We start from the raw sequence: 18,728 nt of genomic DNA on the forward strand, positions 1-18,728 counted from the left end.
AGTTTTCCTTCTTGAAGGTTTTAAGCTATGAAGTAGTACTCTTTGTATCACTGGAGAGCGGTCTTGTTCTACACCAGAGAGCCATCTAGGAGGATGTTCTTGAGTAGAAGCGCCAAGAGGTTGGAAGGGGTACGGATCTTGACTCCTCAGTGAAGAGATCTGCTGATACCAGAAGGTGAAGAAGCAGCTGTCAAGACATGCACACGTGTTCTGGTAACCACACCTCTCTCTGCCACAGCAGTGCTATGAGGATGACTACTAATTTCTCCTGTTTCAGTTGGTTTAGGACCTTGAGCAGTAATGGCCTTGAGGGATAAGCCTATAGCAAAATTCAAGGCCAAGGAATGACTAGAACATCTCCTGCTGAGTTGCAGCTGTGCCCTCCTCTCAAACAGAATCATCTGCACTTTGTATTGGATGGTGTCGCAGAGACAGCCATCACCAGATCAACCCAAGTAAAATGCATCCCTCGGAACATAGAATCATACAATATCAAGGTTGGAAGGGACCTCAGGAGGTCATCTAGTCCAAGCGCCTGCTCAAAGCAAGACCAATCCCCAACTAGATCATCCCAGCCAGGGCTTTGTCAAGCCTGACCTTAAAAACCTCTAAGGAAGGAGATTCCATCACCTCCCTAGGTAACCCATTCCAGTGCTTCACCACCATCCTAGTGAAAGTTTTTTCCCCTAATATCCAACCTAAACCTCCCCCACTGCAACTTGAGACCATTACTCCTTGTTCTGCCATCTGGTACCACTGAGAACAGTCTAGATCCATCCTCCCTTTCAGGTAGCTGAAAGCAGCTATCAAATCCCTCCTCATTCTTCTCTTCTGCAGACTAAACAATCCCAGTTCCCTCAGCCTCTCCTCATAAGTCATGTGCTCTAGCCCCCTAATCATTTTTGTTGCCCTCCACTGGACTCTTTCCAATTTTTCCACAGCCTTCTTGTAGTGTGGCGCCCAAAACTGGACACAGTACTCCAGATGAGGCCTCACCAATGTCGAATAGAGGGGAATGATCACGTCCCTCGATCTGCTGGCAATGCCCCTACTTATACAGCCCAAATGCCGTTAGCCTTCTTGGCAACAAGGGCACACTATTGACTCATCTAGCTAGGTCCTTTTCTGCAGAACTGCTTCCTAGCCATTTGGTCCCTAGTCTGTAACAGTGAATGGGATGCTTCCGTCTTAAGTACAGGACTCCGCACTTGTCCTTGTTGAACCTCATCAGGTTTCTTTTGGCCCAATCCTCTAATTTGTCTAGGTCCCTCTGTATCCTATCCCTACCCTCCATCGTATCTACCATTCCTCCCAGTTGTGGCTGATCCATCTGCTGATTGTTCTCTGTGAGGGTTGTGGGGCTGGGCTCTGGGCCCGGAACTAGCTGGGTGAGACTGGTCTGTCTGTGTCTTAGTGAGGGCCTTGCTACGTGCTGCTTTTCAGCTCCCACTCAGGACTGAGATGGAAGTGCCAGTTGAGGGAGTTCGCCACTGCGTTCTGCAGTCCTGGTAGATAAACCTCTGAGATCTCTTTGTGGTGTGATATGCAGCAGTTTTATTCTGATGGGGAAATCCCTGATGTGGGTCAGGAAGTGCTGGCAAACATAACAAACCACTCTGAGCTTGATAAGATGAAGGATCACTTCCTTAGGAGTTCATTTGTCCTGAGCTGTGAAGTTCTGAAAGTGCACATCATTGGGAGGCATCTGTAGTGATGATCCTCATGGGATGAGGATGCAAGAACATAACTCCCATACACATCTTTTGTGGATCCTTCCACCAATTTAGAGAATCGAGGACTCTTCAAGGTACGGACACCCATTTGGACTCAGTGTGCATGGTGTAGACAATTCTGAGCCAGGTTCAAAGACACTAGGAGTGTAGTCCTGCTAAGAGTGCCACAAACGTGCAGACTGCCATATAGCTCAGGAGTTAGAGGCAAGCCCTTGCTGCGGTTTGTGGGCTCACGTTTATTTAATCCAGTGTTGTGTTTAAACTGAATTGTTTGGTAATGCCAATTAAAGGAGTAAATTGTGGTATACACTAACTCCTTACAGGGTCAGTTGACTTCCAGTACCTGAACTGTCCAGTAGAGTGGACAGTGCAGAACACACATTTTTGAGGAAAATCTGGGATTGGGAGTGTGTTGAGGTCACCCTGCAAGTGGCAAGCAAGGCTGGTGGAAGCCACAGTGTTGACTGGAGCGTGCTGGCAGCTAAACAGACATTCACCTTGTTACCAGCATGCTGTTTGGCTGTTGGTGAGGAGCCCAAGTTGGGAGTTACAGCAGCAAAGCATTATGAGACACACAGGGTTACACAGCAGGTGGTGACAACCCCAGAACCTCACAGAAGCATAATAGTCTTATCCAGCAGGGAGGAAGGTGGTGCTGCTTCTCTTCATGACTCCTGTTCATCTGCAAATTCCTCCTGTGGAATAGGATCCTAGGACAGCAGTTGTTGCTTTTGACGTGTCCTCTTACATGATGGGACCCTCTAGAGCTAGTTGCTATAAAGGACCAATAAGCCCATTGAAAAGGGACACAAAGGAAGGGGACATGATCCCAGGCTTGTTCTTGCCAGGCTTGCTCATGCAGTTCTTCATCAGGCTGCACTGCCATGAGGAAGGCTGAAATGGGAAAACAGAAGGGCCTTGTATAGACACCTCATAATCAGATGAGCTGTCATCTACTACATCCGTTGGAGGGGCAAGTGGTGCTGGTACTGGCGGTCGAGCGTATGGGTGACCAGAGGGGATCAAATAACCACACAGGAACTGGAGGTTGAATCTGGTTGGTAGTGAGACGGTAACAGAGAATGTGTCAATCAGAAATGCCTCTCAGTAACCCCAACGGGTTTGTGTGGAATCAGTGACTGCATTGATACCAGATGGTAGGTCAAGTCAGTACAAGAGAAGGTCTCTCTTGATACCCTTGAGCAACAGTGACTCACGTTCTTCCAGGATCCAAAGATCCTTGTGGAAAAGGAGCCTGGACAGTACTGGGTACTCCAGATAAGGATCTCAAGCACAATCGGGTGATACTGGAGATGGTACTAAAGTACAATCTTCTCTGTTGGCTAGGGAAGATGCTACCAACGACATTTTTGGCTTAACCTTAGAGTCATTGTGCTTCAGAAGCCACTGCAGTTTAACAGACAGCTTCACGGTATATGGCATGGTTTTCTAGTTGATGATGAATCAGGGGCCACAGTGGTACCCTTGTCAGGACACAAGGTCTCCCAAGATTCAGACCGAAAGGGTAACTTTCCACTTCTCTTATCCTATTCCTCAGAACAGGGTCTCTTTTTTTAAAAGTCTAGGTGCTTTTTATGGCTCTCTCGGGTCTTTGCTTAACATAACAGCAGTGATTCAGTTGCACGGGCTCTCTGAGCAACTGAATCCAATTCACAAGTAGGTGACTTCAACCCCCCAGGTCTCAGGGAACACTCCATCAACAGGAGTTTTATCTTGTCCCCTCAGTTTTTCAGATGTACTTTTAAAAATTTTAAGTGGATTGGGGGGGGGGTGGCGGGAGGGGTGGGGCAAGCACAAGTGTTCATCACTGTTGGGGAAAAAGGCCTGTGACAGGTCTTATAGGGTTGGAAGCCCAGGATTCTGGGCATAATCCCTTACTTGAATCTTTGGTTTAAGGTCTTAGTTAAAAAGGCCCAGACTGGAAAAACAAAAACAAAAAAAAAAGAGAAAGGGTAACCTCCCAAAAAGCACAAAATGTGCTAAATAACAGAAAAAGAAATAAAAGAACTGTCTAAAATAATAAGAAAAATAAGCAAAAGAGGTGGCAAACCACATAGCTAGCTAAGGGACACTGATGTTCCATCTCGAGCCACAGGTGGCTGAGCAGGAACTCAAGTTGTGGTGGGTCTGCCCTTTCCCCACATATGCTCATAGCAGAGAAAGAGGATCTCTAGGGCACAGAAAAGGACTCTGCTGATGCAAACTCCAGTCATGAAGTGGAGGGCACATAAGAACACAACTTGAAGGAAAACTAAACTTTCAGAAACTATATTTGATGTAGCAAATCTTCCAGCTTTTTAGAAACCGGGATATTGCTTTGACAAGACAGATGAAGTTAGGATTTCTACTGCATTAAACCCAGCTAAAGGGAACAAGCTGACAGCTTTTGCCATCTCAACCATCTAGTACTTCCCACATCAGAGAAACAAAGTTCCAGTAGATTGTTTAAACACTTTCAAGAATATTTTTGTATAAAACAACTTTTCTAATTTGCTGATGGAGATTTCACGAACAGCTCTCCTGCAACTTATGACTGTTCTTCATATTGGATAAAATGTACTAGGAGTGCATTTTTTAATATTAAAAAAAACAGGTGGCTGAGTGGTTTTCTAGATAAAATCAAACTGCAATATTTCATTTATGGGGAAAACTAATGTCCCTTGGAAAGTGACCTTCAATGGCAACATCAGTTTTCTAATACTGTGAATTTAAAAGTAAAGCTTGTTGCCTGTTGTTAAACTTAGCGTGTGAGTGCATGCACTGAAATTAAGCAGAAACCATTTTAAAGCTCATTGAAGGAATGTAATAAAAATATCTGAGTATATTTTAACTTCCAAGAGTATTCCCAATTTCTACCCACGTCAGATTTTTGTCAATATAGTCAACATATACATGCATAAATGCACTTTCCAGAATGAAGTAGATGACAGAAGGTTTTTTTTTAAAAAAAGATGGTCATTATAAATTTTATGGCAATGTTGTTACTCTGATTCAGAAATTAGAGTATCTTTAAAAAACAGTGAGAAGAATAAATTCAATCCAAATAACGAATATGTCAACTAGGTTTTTACATACACAAAAGCAGAAAAAAATGTTAGAAAATATCCCACCACAACATCTAGTAAGCAAGCAGATTCCTTTATGAAACTTTTGGACCTCAATCTAAGGTCTCTGAAGTGTGTTTACTTACATTTTTCACCATCTTAGCTTGTTCATTAATGGCTTCCAGGGGAACATTGGTTGCTCCAATCTGCTGAGTGATACCACCTGCTTCACCATCTTGTACATGAGTATGACGGAGCTATAAAACCAAAGCAATAAAGGGAGTACTGAATGCATAGAGAAAACAATAGAAATAGGAACCTGCTTATAGAAGGGAATTTAAAATCATATCTTGGAAGTGTCATTAATTATTTCCTATTTATTTTGCAGAGAAAGAGAGAGTGTGTGTATGTATGTATTTAAATTATGTCTTTATTTAGGAAGCATAAGAACATAAGGATGGCCGTACTGAGTCAGGCATATGGTCCATCTAGCCCAGTATCTTGACTTCTGACAGTGGCCAGTGCCAGACGCTTCAGAGGGAATGAACAAAATAGGAAATCATCAAGTGATACATCCTCTCATCCACTCCCAGCTTCTGGCTATCAGAGGCTTAGGGACACCCAGACCATGAGGTTGCATCTCTCACCACCTTGGCTAATAGCCATTGATGGACCTATCCTCCATGAACTTATCTAATTTTTTTTTTTTTTGGCCTTCACAAACAAGTTCCATGTGCTGACTGTGAAGAAGTACTTCCGTATGTTTGTTTTAAACCTGATGCCTATTAATTTCATCACATGACCTCTGGTTCTTATGCGATGTGAAGAGGAAAATAATTCCTTATTCACTTTTCCCACAACATTCGTGTTTTTATAGATCATCATATCTTCCCTCAGACATCTCTTTTCTAAACTGAACAGTCCCAGTCTTTTTAATTTCTCCTCATATGAAGGCTGTTCCATATCCCTAATCATTTTTGTTGCCCTTCGCTGTACCTTTTCCAATTCTAATATATCTTTTTTGAAATGGGGCTTCCACAACTGCACATAGTACTGAAGGTGTGGTGGTACCATGGATTTATATATGGGGCATGATTATATTCTGTCTTATTACCTATCCCTTTCCTAACAGTTCCTAACATTGTTTGCTTTTTTTAATGCCACTGCACATTTAGATGATGTTTTTAAGACACCTATTCATGATTACCCCAAAATCTCTCTCTTTAGCGGTAACAGCTAATTCAGAACACATTATTTAGTATGTAAAATGGGGATTATTTTTTCCCATGTGCATTGTTTTGCACTTATCAGCACTGAATTTCTTTTGCCATTTTGTTGTCCTATCACCCAGTTTTGTGAGATCCCTTTATAAAAAACTCTTCATAGTCTGCTTTGGAGTTAACTATCTTGAGTAATTTTGCATCTCGTCTGCAAATTCTGTGACCTCACTATTAACCCCCTTTTCCAGATCATTTATGAATACACTGAACAGCACAGGTCGCAGTACAGCTCCTTGGAGGACCTGCTATTTACATCTCTCCATTGGGAAAAACGATCACTTATTCCTACTCTGTTTCCTGTCTTTTAACAAATTACTGATCCATGAGAGGATCTTCCCTCTTAGCCCATGACCTCTTACTCTGTTTAAGAGCCTTTGGTGTGGGACCTTTTCAAAGGCTCTCTGGAAGTCCAAGTACACCTCTACCCTGATATAACGCTGTCCTCGGGAGCCAAAAAATCTTACCATGTTATAGGTGAAACCATGTGTTACATCAAACTTGCTTTGATCCGCCCGAGTGCGCAGCCCCGACCCCCCGGAGCACTGCTTTACTGCGTTATATCAAAATTTATGTTATATTTGGTCACGTTATATCGGGATAGAGGTGTACACTATATCCACTGGATCACTCTTGGCCACATGCTTGTTGACCCCCTTACAGATTTCTAATAAGATTGGTGAGGCATGATTCCCATTTACAAAAGCTGTGTTGACTCTTCCCCAACATATTGTGTTCATCTTTGTGTCTGACAATTCTGTTCTTCACTATAGTTTCAACCAATTTGCCTGGTACTGAAGTTAGGCTTACTGGCCTGCAATTGCCAGGATCACCTCTGGAGCCTTTAAGAAAAACAACAACAAAAACAACAATAGTACATTAGCTACTCTCCAAGAAATCTGGTACAGAAGCTGATTAAAGCAATAGGTTTACATACCACAATTCTGCAGTTTCATATGTGAGATTCTTCAGAACTTTTGGGTGAATACCATCTGGAGTCTGGTGACTTAATACTGTTTAGCAATTTGTTATTCCAAAACCTCCTCTATTGACACCTCAATCTGGGACAATGCCTCAGATCTGTGACATAAAAAGAATGGCTCACACATGGGAACTTCCCTCACATCCTCTGCAGTGAAGACCAATGCAAAGAATTCATTTAGCTTCTCTGCAACGGCTTTTGTCTTCTCTGAATGCACCTTTAGCACCGTGATCATCTAGTGGCCCTACTGGTGTTCGGCAGGGTTCCTACTTCTGATGTACTTAATAAATTGCTGCCAGTCTTTGTGACTTTTGCTAGTCGCTCTTAAAATTTTTTTGCCCTGCCTAATTATATTTTCACACTTGACTTGCCAAAGTTTACGCTCCTTAATTTTCTACAGTAGGATTTGACTTTACATTTTTAAAGAATGCCTTTTTGCCGCTGTTATTTAGCCATAGTGGCATTTTGGGGGTTCTCATACTTTTTTTTTTATTAATTTTTTTATTTGGGGGTATGCATTTAGATTGAGCCTTTATTATGGTGTTTTTAAATTGTTTCCCATACAGCTTTCAGGCATTTCACTCTTCTGACTGTTCATTTCCATTTAATTAGTTTCCTTGTTTTTGTGAAGTGCCCCTTTTTGAAGTTAAATGCTACTGTGCGGGGTTTCTTTGACATTTCCCCCTGCAAAGATGCCAAATGTAATTACATTATGATCACTATTACTGAGCGATTCAGATACATACACCTCTTGGATCAAGCCTAACCATGTAATGATTATTGTATAGTCTCTGAAATTTACAACAGTAAGCTTTTGTTTAGAGGAACATTATTCAGTAATGTAATCCGGGGCTCCCTATTTAATAGGATGTTACCATATTATAGAATGAATACATTTACAATAATCATGACAGGCCATTTCTTGTGATTTTATTAAACTGAGTGGAATCTCTGATTACACATTTAACAAACCAGGCATGTCCATCAAATGCTAATACTAAAAAAAAAAAAAAAAAAATCAACTGGTGGCTAATTTTTTTTGCAGGTGAAAGTACTCTATTAAATCAATGGTAACCAAATATCTATTTGTCTGCTATCTGTTTTACTGGGTACATTAATTTTCCCATCACCACCAACCTCCCTCCCTAGTTGGACTACTTTTCTTTTTCCAACGGAAGGCTATCAGAAGCCTAGCTGCTAACTAGAAGATGACAGATTAATTCTTCACTTTGTTTTGTGTGACCATTTCTGCTAGGAAGCCCAAGCAAGATTCTGAAAGGACCATCTGATAATAAATATCAAATAATTTGTGATATTTGGTTATGAATTACAGCATCCCAGTACACTCTAATGACTGGACATAAAGGCATAAAATCTCCTCTTCACCACAATTTTTCCAACATTTATCTCCATACATTTTCTAATTTTCATCTTGACTGGTATAAGGTACCGCTGAAACATTATCTTAAATAAGTTTTCCCTTTATTGTGCTCTATATTGAGGCTGCTGGTACTCTTTCAGAGCAAACCCCATTCCTCTGGGGTAATCTGTCTATACAGATCCCTTTCCCAGTATGTCATATATGGACTTTTTTGGTTAGGAAAGTTATCTTGCATTGTAGGATTACTACACATTATTTCAAGCAGTAGCAGTTACATTATACTATTGAGAAATCAGCTATTACAGAAACTTGACAATGAAGATCCATCACACTCTGCATCTTACCTTATCTAGAATTTTGGTCTTTCCTGTATCTACGTGCCCAAGTACACAGATAACTGGTGCTCTCAGCTTTTCAGTGTTTACATTTTTGTTATTTTCAATACGTCGTTTCTAATAGGAGAATAAAATAAGACATTCAAAACTAGAGATTAATATTTAAGGTATTACAAAAAACAAAGTGGAGAATTACATAATGTTTCCAGCAGCACCTTACGAAAAAGCTGGCAGTGTTTTTGCACTCCCTCTCCAAGGCTTCCTAAATACAATACTTCCATTACAATTCAATCTCCAGGGAGGGTAGGGCAGGTTATGCAGATTATGTGGACAGAATTTTTTCTAGTCCAAGCACAATTTGCATTACTGGATTCAATACATGTTGGGCTAGACTGTTTATCTCCAAGCAGAACATTTGAGGTTCTGAGACTTGCAATAAGGCTAGCTCGGCCTTTTGCCCAGCTTTTTGGCGCAGTTTAAAGATCAGAATTAAAGGTTAGCATCTTGGAAATCCAGGTCTAATTAAATTGACTCAAACTGTTTCAGTTAGATGGCTATCATCAGATTGTTCCTTTTTAAATTGCGAACTGAGAATGTTATTAGTTTCAAGTTATCCTACTAATTATTCTTACTTCTTTCATCTGCTAAAGTATGGGTTTGTTAGGGATGTATAGCAAAGGTGTGTTTTGGGACAGGTAATAGTGCTTGTAGTGTGTTTTACTATGCATACATTTCAAAATTTCCTTACCAGTTGACACCAATTCCTAGGCATGCATTAATGAAAGTTAGAGTTTCTAAAATCTATTGTGCAGTATGCCGAAGGAGGGGGAAAAAGAGCCAATGCAAAATGTCAGTAATTGAAAAAAAACTAATAGCACAGAAATGCTTCACTGAAATTCTAATAGCATTTACAAAGGATGGAGTGGGCAGTGACGCCACACTCTTCCACCCTTCAAGGAAGCTTTCCTCTGAAAAAAGGATACCTTTGAGCCTTATAGAAGGAAGTTCTACTCCTTGCAGTTAGCTCATACAACCTCTGTACTGTGGTTTTAAGTCAAGATAGATCTAAGTGTCTAAATGCATTCATAAAAAAGAAGCTGTATTAAGTACTGTTGAAAATCTTAACTTTCTGCATAAAAATTATTGTTAAGTCTGTAGAGCACTGACAATCAGTTCATTGCAGACAGCTATGGACACATGCACTAATATATTGTTTGCAGTAGTGTTGTAGCCATGTCTGTCTCAGGATATTAGCGAGACAAGGCGGGCTAGGTAATGTCTTTTACAGGACCAACTTCTGTTGGTGAAAGAGAGACGCTTTCGCGCTTATACAGACCTGAAAAATAACTCTGTGTAAGCTCAAAAGCTTGTCTGTTTCACCAACAGAAGCGGTCCTATAAAAGATATTACGATGCCCACTCATAGATTAAAAATAATACTGTGTCATAACTGCTAAAGTAATTTAGACAAGTATGGTTGAACATCCACTAAAATCCCCAAGATTTTTCATGCCACACAGATAAGCTTCTCAAGACAAAGCTGCGTCTAGATACCTCAATTCTCCGCTTAGCTTTGTCATAAAGAATATCTTCTTTTGTACGATCATCATCAGAATCACATTCCGAATCGGAGCTTATTTCTTTGCTTGGCTTTCTCTCTACCGATTGTTTTCCAACAGCTTGAGACTCTGCTTCTCTCTCATCTGAAGTCTTTTCATCTTCATCTTCACTTCCCTCACTTTCTCCATCTTCAGACTCTTCACTCTCTTCCTCCTCATCATCATCCTCTTCCTCATCTTCCTCTTCCACTTCATTGTGTTCCTTGACTTCAATGTGGACAGGTTTTACTTCTGGCAAGAGGAGAGAAAACTGAAGTAAAATACTCTGTCAAGATGACATCCCCAAAAACCACCATAAAAGAGAAGTAGTAACCGAGATCAGGATTCATTGTATAAACAGTACATGGACTAATTTTGGTTTATCTGTGTGAAGGAATAATTCAGCTGCATTAAGTATGGGAATAAACTTCTAAATTTAGAGCCAGTCAAAGCAGCATACGTGAAAAATCAAAACAAAGCACTGCAATACACTCAGTGCACCCACCAAGAATGATCCCTGCTGACCTAACGAGTCCTTTTTCAAATACCTGGAGTAATAAGATGTCTCAAATCAATTACACACCACACACTTCACTTTTAAATTCAAATACAGTCAATGCAGGCAAGAACTACTCCTGGGGGAATTCTGCATCACTGCACATGTGTAGAATTTATGTCCCCTACAGATTTCTTTGCTTCCCTGTGGAAAAATGACTTTGACGGGGAAGCAAAGGGAAGCCTCAAGAGCGCTCACGTGACCCTCCCCAGCAGTATGTTTTGAGTGCCCTGGACAGTTGGGAGAGAGGTAAGTCACTGAGGGGCAGAAGACAGGACTGGGGAAGACCAGTGGCTCCTACCCTGCATCGGGCTCAGCTGCTAGTTCTGTCTGGGCAGGATGTGACTTCCTCTTCCCCTGCATGGTATCTGGGTCAGACCACCCCCAGATTTCTCCCCCAGCTACAGGAAGCTCTGCAAACTGCCCCTCCCCCGTTTCCTGCTCCCATTGTTCCTCAGACACAGAGAGAGAGATCCTTGTAGAGGGAACTGCTCCCCCATCCACCCAACCCCCATGCATCCAGACCCCCTCATACCCAGAGCAACCCTCTCGCATTCAAAACACCCCTCCCTCCCCCGAGATCAGCCCCAACCCCATCAAGCCTCCTATACCCAGATCCCCACCCCATCAAGTCCCAACCAGCTGCACTTGAATCCACACCCCATTGAGCCCCCCTCACCCAGCATATGCACTCCCCACTGAGCCCCCCCATACCCAGCTCTATTCCCCACCACACACCCCCCGCTGAGCCTCAACCACCTTCACCTGGATCCTTCTGCAGAGCCATTACCGTTACACCAGAATCCCCTAACAAGCCCCTGTGCAGCCAGATCCCTCCTGCACCCAGATCCCCCACTGAAACACCCGCACCCAGACTGCCCCACACAGAACCCTCTCAAGTCACACCTGGATCCCCCCACACTAGGATCCTTCCTTGCTGAGCCTGCCTGTCCACACCTGGTGCACCTGGCACAGAGGAGCAGGGCCCTGGGGTGTTTCTGGAGCAGGCCTGATCCTTGCACTGTGTCAGGGTTCGGTGCAGCCTCACAGCTGAGTCTGTGTCCTGGGTCAGAGTTGCACAGTGATCTCCCACCTCTGTGCAGCCATGGCCTGTGCTCCCCAATACCATGCTGGAGTCGCCACATTTATTTGACAAATAAATCTTCCGGAATCTTAAAATACTGTGTGCAGAATTTTTAAATTTATTGGTGCAGAATGCCCTTAGGAGTAAAGAACTAACACTCCAAATCTAGCAAGTTCAATTTGGAGTCAATCCATTTTTCATTAGAAAGATACTTTTGAAAGTTTCTATAATTCAAGGAATTTGTAATTAGTGCCAGAAGTGACTAAATCTTTACAAACATTGTCAAGACTGTAAGACATTTTAAAGATAGTTTAAAGAAAATGTACATTTTCCAGTAGAATGCCCCAGTAAAGGGAGGTTTCTTACCAGTTACAATTTCTTTAAAAGACGCCTATGTGTATTCATACTTGTGGAATATGACACTCTCCCCTTGGAGATGAATTACAGAGCTCTCTTCAAAGCTGTGTCTGCTGGAGGGGTGTGCAAGTGCACTCTTGTGACACTGACATTTAAAGTCTGAGGCTGTATAAGGGAGTGCACCCCTAACCCTCTTAGTGCCGTCTCTTAAACCAGAGTCCTAAGTACACAAAGAAATCTCAGACAGAGGTGGTGATAGGCAGGAAATGTGGATACATAGAGAAGACTTAGAGGTTGCTTGCTAGTAACAGCTGCTCTTTCTTCAGGGTCCTCTGAGCTTTCCTACTCATGGAAGACTAGCTAATAGTACTGCCCAGGAGGAATCTGGATGAGGCGTTTATCCCAAGCTATGCACGGTTGAACCATTCTCCCAAACAGAGCACTGGATCATGATATAAGTATAAAGAGCAGTGCTTGGAAGTGGGACACACCAAACTTCCCATTGCTCTACATAACTCCACTAGTGAGTTGTGCTTAACATATTCCACACAAGCTGCTGTGTCTCTAGTCAAGTAAGAGCTTGGCTACACTTGCGAGTTACAGAGCAACGAAGCAGCCCATCACACTGGCAAGGCAGGTAGAGCGCTCTGACTCTGTGGGTACAGTGCTGCTGGTGCTCCACCTCGGCAAGTGGAATAACGTTTGCTGCGCCCTTGCTGGAGTGCCCCAGGGTCAGTGTGAACAAGGTGCTGCATTACTGCGCTCTGATTGACCTCCGGAAATGTCCCATATTCCCCTTAAATCAAGTGGCCATTCTTGTCATTGTTTTGAACTCACTGTAGGAATGCAGATATGCCCTTTCAAAGTTGGTTTCTGACTGCCAGCTGCTCATCTGATCCAGGACAAAGGAATGCTGCTTGCTTTGAGTGAGAGAGAGAGAGGCGGGGGGCGAGGGGAGGTCTGCTGCTGTCTGAACTTACAAGACAGCATGCTGACCAGCTGATCAGCCCCCCAAAAACCCACTCTCTCCCCCTCCACATACATATAACACACTTCCTGTCACACTCCACCCCACCCCCCACATTTGAACAGCACACTGCAGCCACTTGCAACGCCACAAGACAGCAGTGCATTGTGGTAGCAATCCCATCATGCAAGGCCTGCTAATGTGGCCATGCCAGTGCACTTCCAGCTGAGACTGTAAACACTCGGCAGCGTTTTCCCTGCTGTGGTGTCTGAAGGTTGGTTTAACTCCCAGTGCTCTACAACTGCAAGTGTAGCCATGCCCTAAGTCCTCAACCCTGTAAGAAACTGGTCCTTCGAGTTCTATATAAAACTCAGATAATCTGTGTAGAGACAGGCTCTCCCTGACAGCTTTACCTGCATGCCTGTCTAATGGGTTTTGTTTTCTTGAGGTAAAAACAAAAGGGCTCTTTTTTCCTATAAAGTATGACAATTTATTTCCCCTGGGTGGGCATACGGTCGTCTCATGAGTCACAAAAAAAACTCTTTAATGTGTCTCCTGTGGCTCTTGGCAGCACACGATATCAAACCACTGTGATTTAACTATTAACCAGACTATGTTATTAACCAATCAAGATGCTTTTACTATGTTATTAGCCAACTGTACTTGATAAAATAGTAATACTTTGTCAGTCATTTGCAAACCTAAATATTTTCCTTGTCATACTGTTTAAATATTAATATATATTACTATAGTCAATGAAACAATGAATTCACACTACTGTGGCTCTTTTGGGTAATGCTGATTGCTAATTTGGCTCCTGAACCTCTGAGGTCTGAGTATCACTGGTCTAAGAACACAAGAGGAAAATATATTGGTTAAGATGGAAGCCAGATACCATTTAAGATAGGAAGCTATTGTGAGGTCTAAGCACCACTTTCTTTGGCTACTACTGCACAGGGAGGAATCATCACTAGAGTTTAGAGCTCATCAACTCTTCTCACTGATGTGGTTGCTCTAAAGAATGCTGTTTTCAAAGATACCTTTTCTAAGGGAACATCCCTGAGAGATTCAAAGGGAGACCTCCCCCCAAACTTGGTGAGCACTAAATTTAAATCCAAGGAATGTGAATGTTTCTCTTGCTGTGGAAATGTAAATCCTTTAAAAATCTGGCCACCGTAGGATGGGAATATATTTTTCCTTCCACTGGCTGGTGATTGGCTAAGAAAGCAGTAAAGTGGACTTTCAGAGAGACTAACGAGACCTTGGGACTGGAAATGCAAACAAACAGTCCAGTACCACAAGGATGCCTGCCTGTTATGCGGTACGACTCTTACTGCTAGACCACATCTTTAGGGGCTAAACCTAAGGATTTCGGTATCATGGCTGAGAGGCAGAGGCTCCCCTTCTGCTCTCTGCAGTGATAGAACTGAGATGGCTCGGGCTATGCTCCCTTTGTGCCCTCCGATGGTAAATATCATCATCACAAACGGGCACAAACACCCAACCTACCCCACCCACAACAGATGTGGCTTTGAAGAGGGTCCCACAGCTTGTTGCCAAGGGGTGCCACATCCCCCAAGAGAAAACAAGAATTAACAGTCATGGTTTGACTAGGACTGCTTTGGATGCTGGGAACTGTTCCCAAGTATTTAGCCTCTGCCAATATCCCAAGGACTGGGCAGCTGAAGGCAACTCAATGATTGCTGCATACATCACCTCTCCAGCTGCCCAGGCAATATGTGAACAGCTTGTTGCTATCCTGCTGACTATCCACAAATATACCAGTTCAAAGCACCAAGCCAGCCACTTCATAGCTATTCTCAGTGGGAGCTCAAGACAGCTACTTCCATTAAAGTACACAGGCCCAATGTAGGTTCCTGGGAATATGTACTCTACACTCGTGAAAAGGTAAGTAAGTGGGGAGAATTCTGTATTTGGCAGAATCCTTCCTTCTAGATGGGAAACAAGTGAGCAATGCTACAGGGCTGAGCAACACAGACATGATTCTTTCATTATTTATCTATAGTGGAACAGCTTCAATAGGAGACTGAGGGAGCCCCGCATCAGAATCCCATAGCTCAGTGGTAAAAGCACTCACTAACCTAAGAAGTGTTAGATACCAGTTCAAATCCCTTCTCCTGTTCAGGCAGAAGGGGAGCTTGAACTGAGGGTATATCATGCCCCAGGTGAGCACACTAGCCACTAGCTAGAAGTTCTGAAGGAGGTCATCCTCCTCCTCTCCCATGCCTGGCCTTCTTGCGAAAAATAGTTTAAGTGCCTAACAAAAAGAGAGGGTTTGCAGCTGAAAATCCCAAGCACAGGGAGGCATCTCCCCGAAGCCTGGACTTAGGACCTCTCTCTGAGAGGGGGCAAGGCTTAGTATACACCCCTAAGCTTGGCATCTCCCACTGGGTACCTCAGGCAAGGAGCCACCAAGCTTTTGTGAATCCCATTGTGAATCCCATTGTGAGGTACCTGTCTCTCCCTATTCATTGTACAGGGAGCCTAGGCCCCAAAGTCACTCAGGGTTTGTGAATCACAGTTATTTCCCAGGCGCAAAGACAATCAGTGTCCCCACATCTAAATCATGTTGTGAATCTAAACCTAAATCCCCTCACCACCACCACTGCAAACATACACACACCAACAAAGACACTCAGTGGACAGGATTTTGAATAATTTCTAAAAGTTGTCAATCACGATAAAAATCTTAAACTCACACCCTATCACAGTTGCTTTATCTTTCTTCTCCTTTTCTCGCGGTGGGGGGGTGCGGGTGGGGGTTGTGACAATTCTCTAACTAGAGACAGGTAGATGGATCTGATGTGGTCATAATAATCAGCATATACTGTTAACTAACAATGTTAAACTTGTCCTGGATATCAAAATACTACTAGACCTCTATTTACTTTCTCACACCCACCTTTTTCTCTCTCTTCATCACTGACCATCGCTTCCCAGTCATCCAAACCTGCATCTGCCATTTCTTCTTCCTCCTTTTCTTCTGAAACTGAAAGAATTCCATATATGAATACGTCTTCACAGGATTACAATATCCATGTTATATAAAAGTGCAAGAAATACCAGCAGATGACCAAAATGAAAATTTTGAGAAACGTTTTTCTTGTGGCAACTAACTCTTAAGCTCACAAAACTAGCATTACAGAGTAGCTCTAGAATTCTCAGCTTCTAGTGTTGCTGAGCTCCCCAGAGACTTCATTATGGGTTAAAGGGGAAAAAAAATACAGACAATAAGACATGCTAGTCTATGTAGTAGTCCTCAGTAACATATTATGCCTCCAAGAAATAAATCCACTCTCCTTTTGTGAGATCATACAATCCAGCATTCTGAGTAACAGATCCATCCTACTAATGAGTTTGTCATAGTCCTTATCTATTCAACAAAGCTTACTTACATCTCAAAGGACTCATCTCTAAAAGCCTCTGCTCTTTGGACAAGATTTCTTTGTTAGTCTAGTATTTGGCTGCTGTATCACATGCACATGTGTCAAGAGCCACGTGTCCTTAATAGAAAAGTCCCCAATTAATACTTATCAACAGGTAAGAGATATTCCTGGGGGAATTCTGTGCCACTGCACGTGCACAGAATCCATGCCCCCCGCAGATTTCTTTGCTTCCCCACAGAAAAATGGCTGTCAGGGAAGCAAAGGGAAGCTGCAAAAGCAGTTATATACCACTCCCTAGCAGTGCAGGTACATCGTTTCAGGCACCCAGAGCAGCCAGCAGAGAGGTAAATCACCACAGGGCTAGGGACACCACAGCCAGTGGCTCCTATCCTGAGCTGGGATCAGCTACTAGTCCGAGCTGGAGACAGGAGAGGATGGGACTTCCTCTTCCCCTGCAAGGAGTTGCTGGGGCTATGTCAGACCCATGCCCAGGAAGCTCAGCATGCTCCCAACATCGCTCCTCAGCTGTGAGGGGAGAGACCCTTTGCTCCCCTATCCACCCACCCCCATGCATCTGGACCTTCCATATCCAGACACCCTTGCCAAGCCTCACCAGATACATCCAGAACCCTCCTTGCCCTCCATACCTGAACCGCACCCCACCGAACCTCAACCCCTACCTCCAGACCCCCACCCCTGCACTCAGATGACCCCCCACTGAGCTCCCTGCATTCAAACCCCCACCCCCTGCACCACCCTGAGCCTCCACATCCAGACCCCCATGCCACTAACCCCCAACTAGCTGCACCCAGACTCCCACCCCACCAAGTCTCACTTCCCCAGAACCCACACTCACTGCTGAGACCCCCACACCCAGACCCCTCCACTGAGACCCAAACACCTTCACCTGGAAGCTCCTGAAGAGTCCCATTACCCCTGCACCTGGAACCACCCCCCCAACCCTCTGTGCATCCAGATCTCCCCACCCCTAGACCCCTCACTGAGCTGCATGCACAAAGAGTTCTCCCTCCCCACACCTGGACCCCTCCCCTACCCCCCCACTGAGCCCCTCCAGACTTGGATCCTGCCTGGCTGAGCCTGCCTGCCCGAGCCTGCCTGCCCTACACTTGGTGTGCCTGGTGCAGAGGGGCATGGTCCCAAGGTGTTTCTGGGGCAAGCCCAGGCCTTGTGCTGTATCAGGGTTGGGTGCAGCCTCACCACTGAGTCATTGTCCCGGGGTGGGGGTTTTGGAAGATGTCGTGGGGGGGGCTGCAGGGTGACCTCCCACCTTTGTGCTGAAAGTGGCCTGTGCTCCCCACTGCCATGCTGGAGCCTCTGCATTTGTTTGTTAACAAATAAAACTTGCAGAATTTTAAAATATTGTGCACAGAATTTTTAATTTTTTGGCACAGAATGCCCTCAGGAGTAAAGAGAGGTGCAAAAGAAGATTTTGGTCCCATGGTGAGCTGTGGGTTTTTGAGGACTGGTTTTTTTGGTTTGTTTTTTTGAGGGGGGGTCATATGCCTATTTAGATTTAAAATGGTAAAAGAAGAGATGATTATTCAAAGCTCTATACACCTTAAGACATTAGTTATACAAAACAACAAGACCCCAGCAATATTAAAATCACCATTCCAACAAGAAATCAGACAAACATATACCTATAGTGATTCCTTCCCACCTTTTATCATTATGGGAAGCTTACTTTCAGCCCTTTCCAAAAACCCTATTAAATAGATATTTTTTGTAGAGTGTCCATAAGGTCACCAAATTTGGGCTTTTAGAAAGACAAGGTGGGATTTGGGGTTTTTTTTTGTTTTTTCATGAGGTAATGTAGCCATGTCAGTCCCAGGATGTTATTTCTTAGAACTGACATAGCTGTATACACCACTGAATACATCAAATTTGGGCTATTTCAAACCAAGAGGAGAAGCAAATTTCAGAGTCTTGGAGTCCTCACAGCCACCCCTTATCTTTTATAGTGAGT

At 43.5% G+C, this 18,728-nt stretch overlaps 1 protein-coding gene across 2 annotated transcripts in view; it reads right to left on the reverse strand.

The window, feature by feature from the left end:
* The window catches only part of EIF5B (eukaryotic translation initiation factor 5B), a 70,058-nt gene that overhangs the window by 19,383 nt on the left and 31,947 nt on the right, over nucleotides 1–18,728 (reverse strand). For both annotated transcript variants that reach the window (XM_030570467.1, XM_030570471.1), the window contains exons 9-12: nucleotides 16,258–16,344; nucleotides 10,327–10,622; nucleotides 8,783–8,890; nucleotides 4,945–5,055 (exon numbers count right to left, since the gene is read on the reverse strand). In XM_030570467.1, the coding sequence (XP_030426327.1) occupies nucleotides 4,945–5,055; nucleotides 8,783–8,890; nucleotides 10,327–10,622; nucleotides 16,258–16,344 (602 nt within the window). The remainder of the gene's footprint in view (nucleotides 1–4,944; nucleotides 5,056–8,782; nucleotides 8,891–10,326; nucleotides 10,623–16,257; nucleotides 16,345–18,728) is intronic.

This window comes from Gopherus evgoodei, chromosome 1 (assembly GCF_007399415.2).
Source record: "Gopherus evgoodei ecotype Sinaloan lineage chromosome 1, rGopEvg1_v1.p, whole genome shotgun sequence".
Classification (NCBI taxonomy): Eukaryota; Metazoa; Chordata; order Testudines; family Testudinidae; genus Gopherus; species Gopherus evgoodei.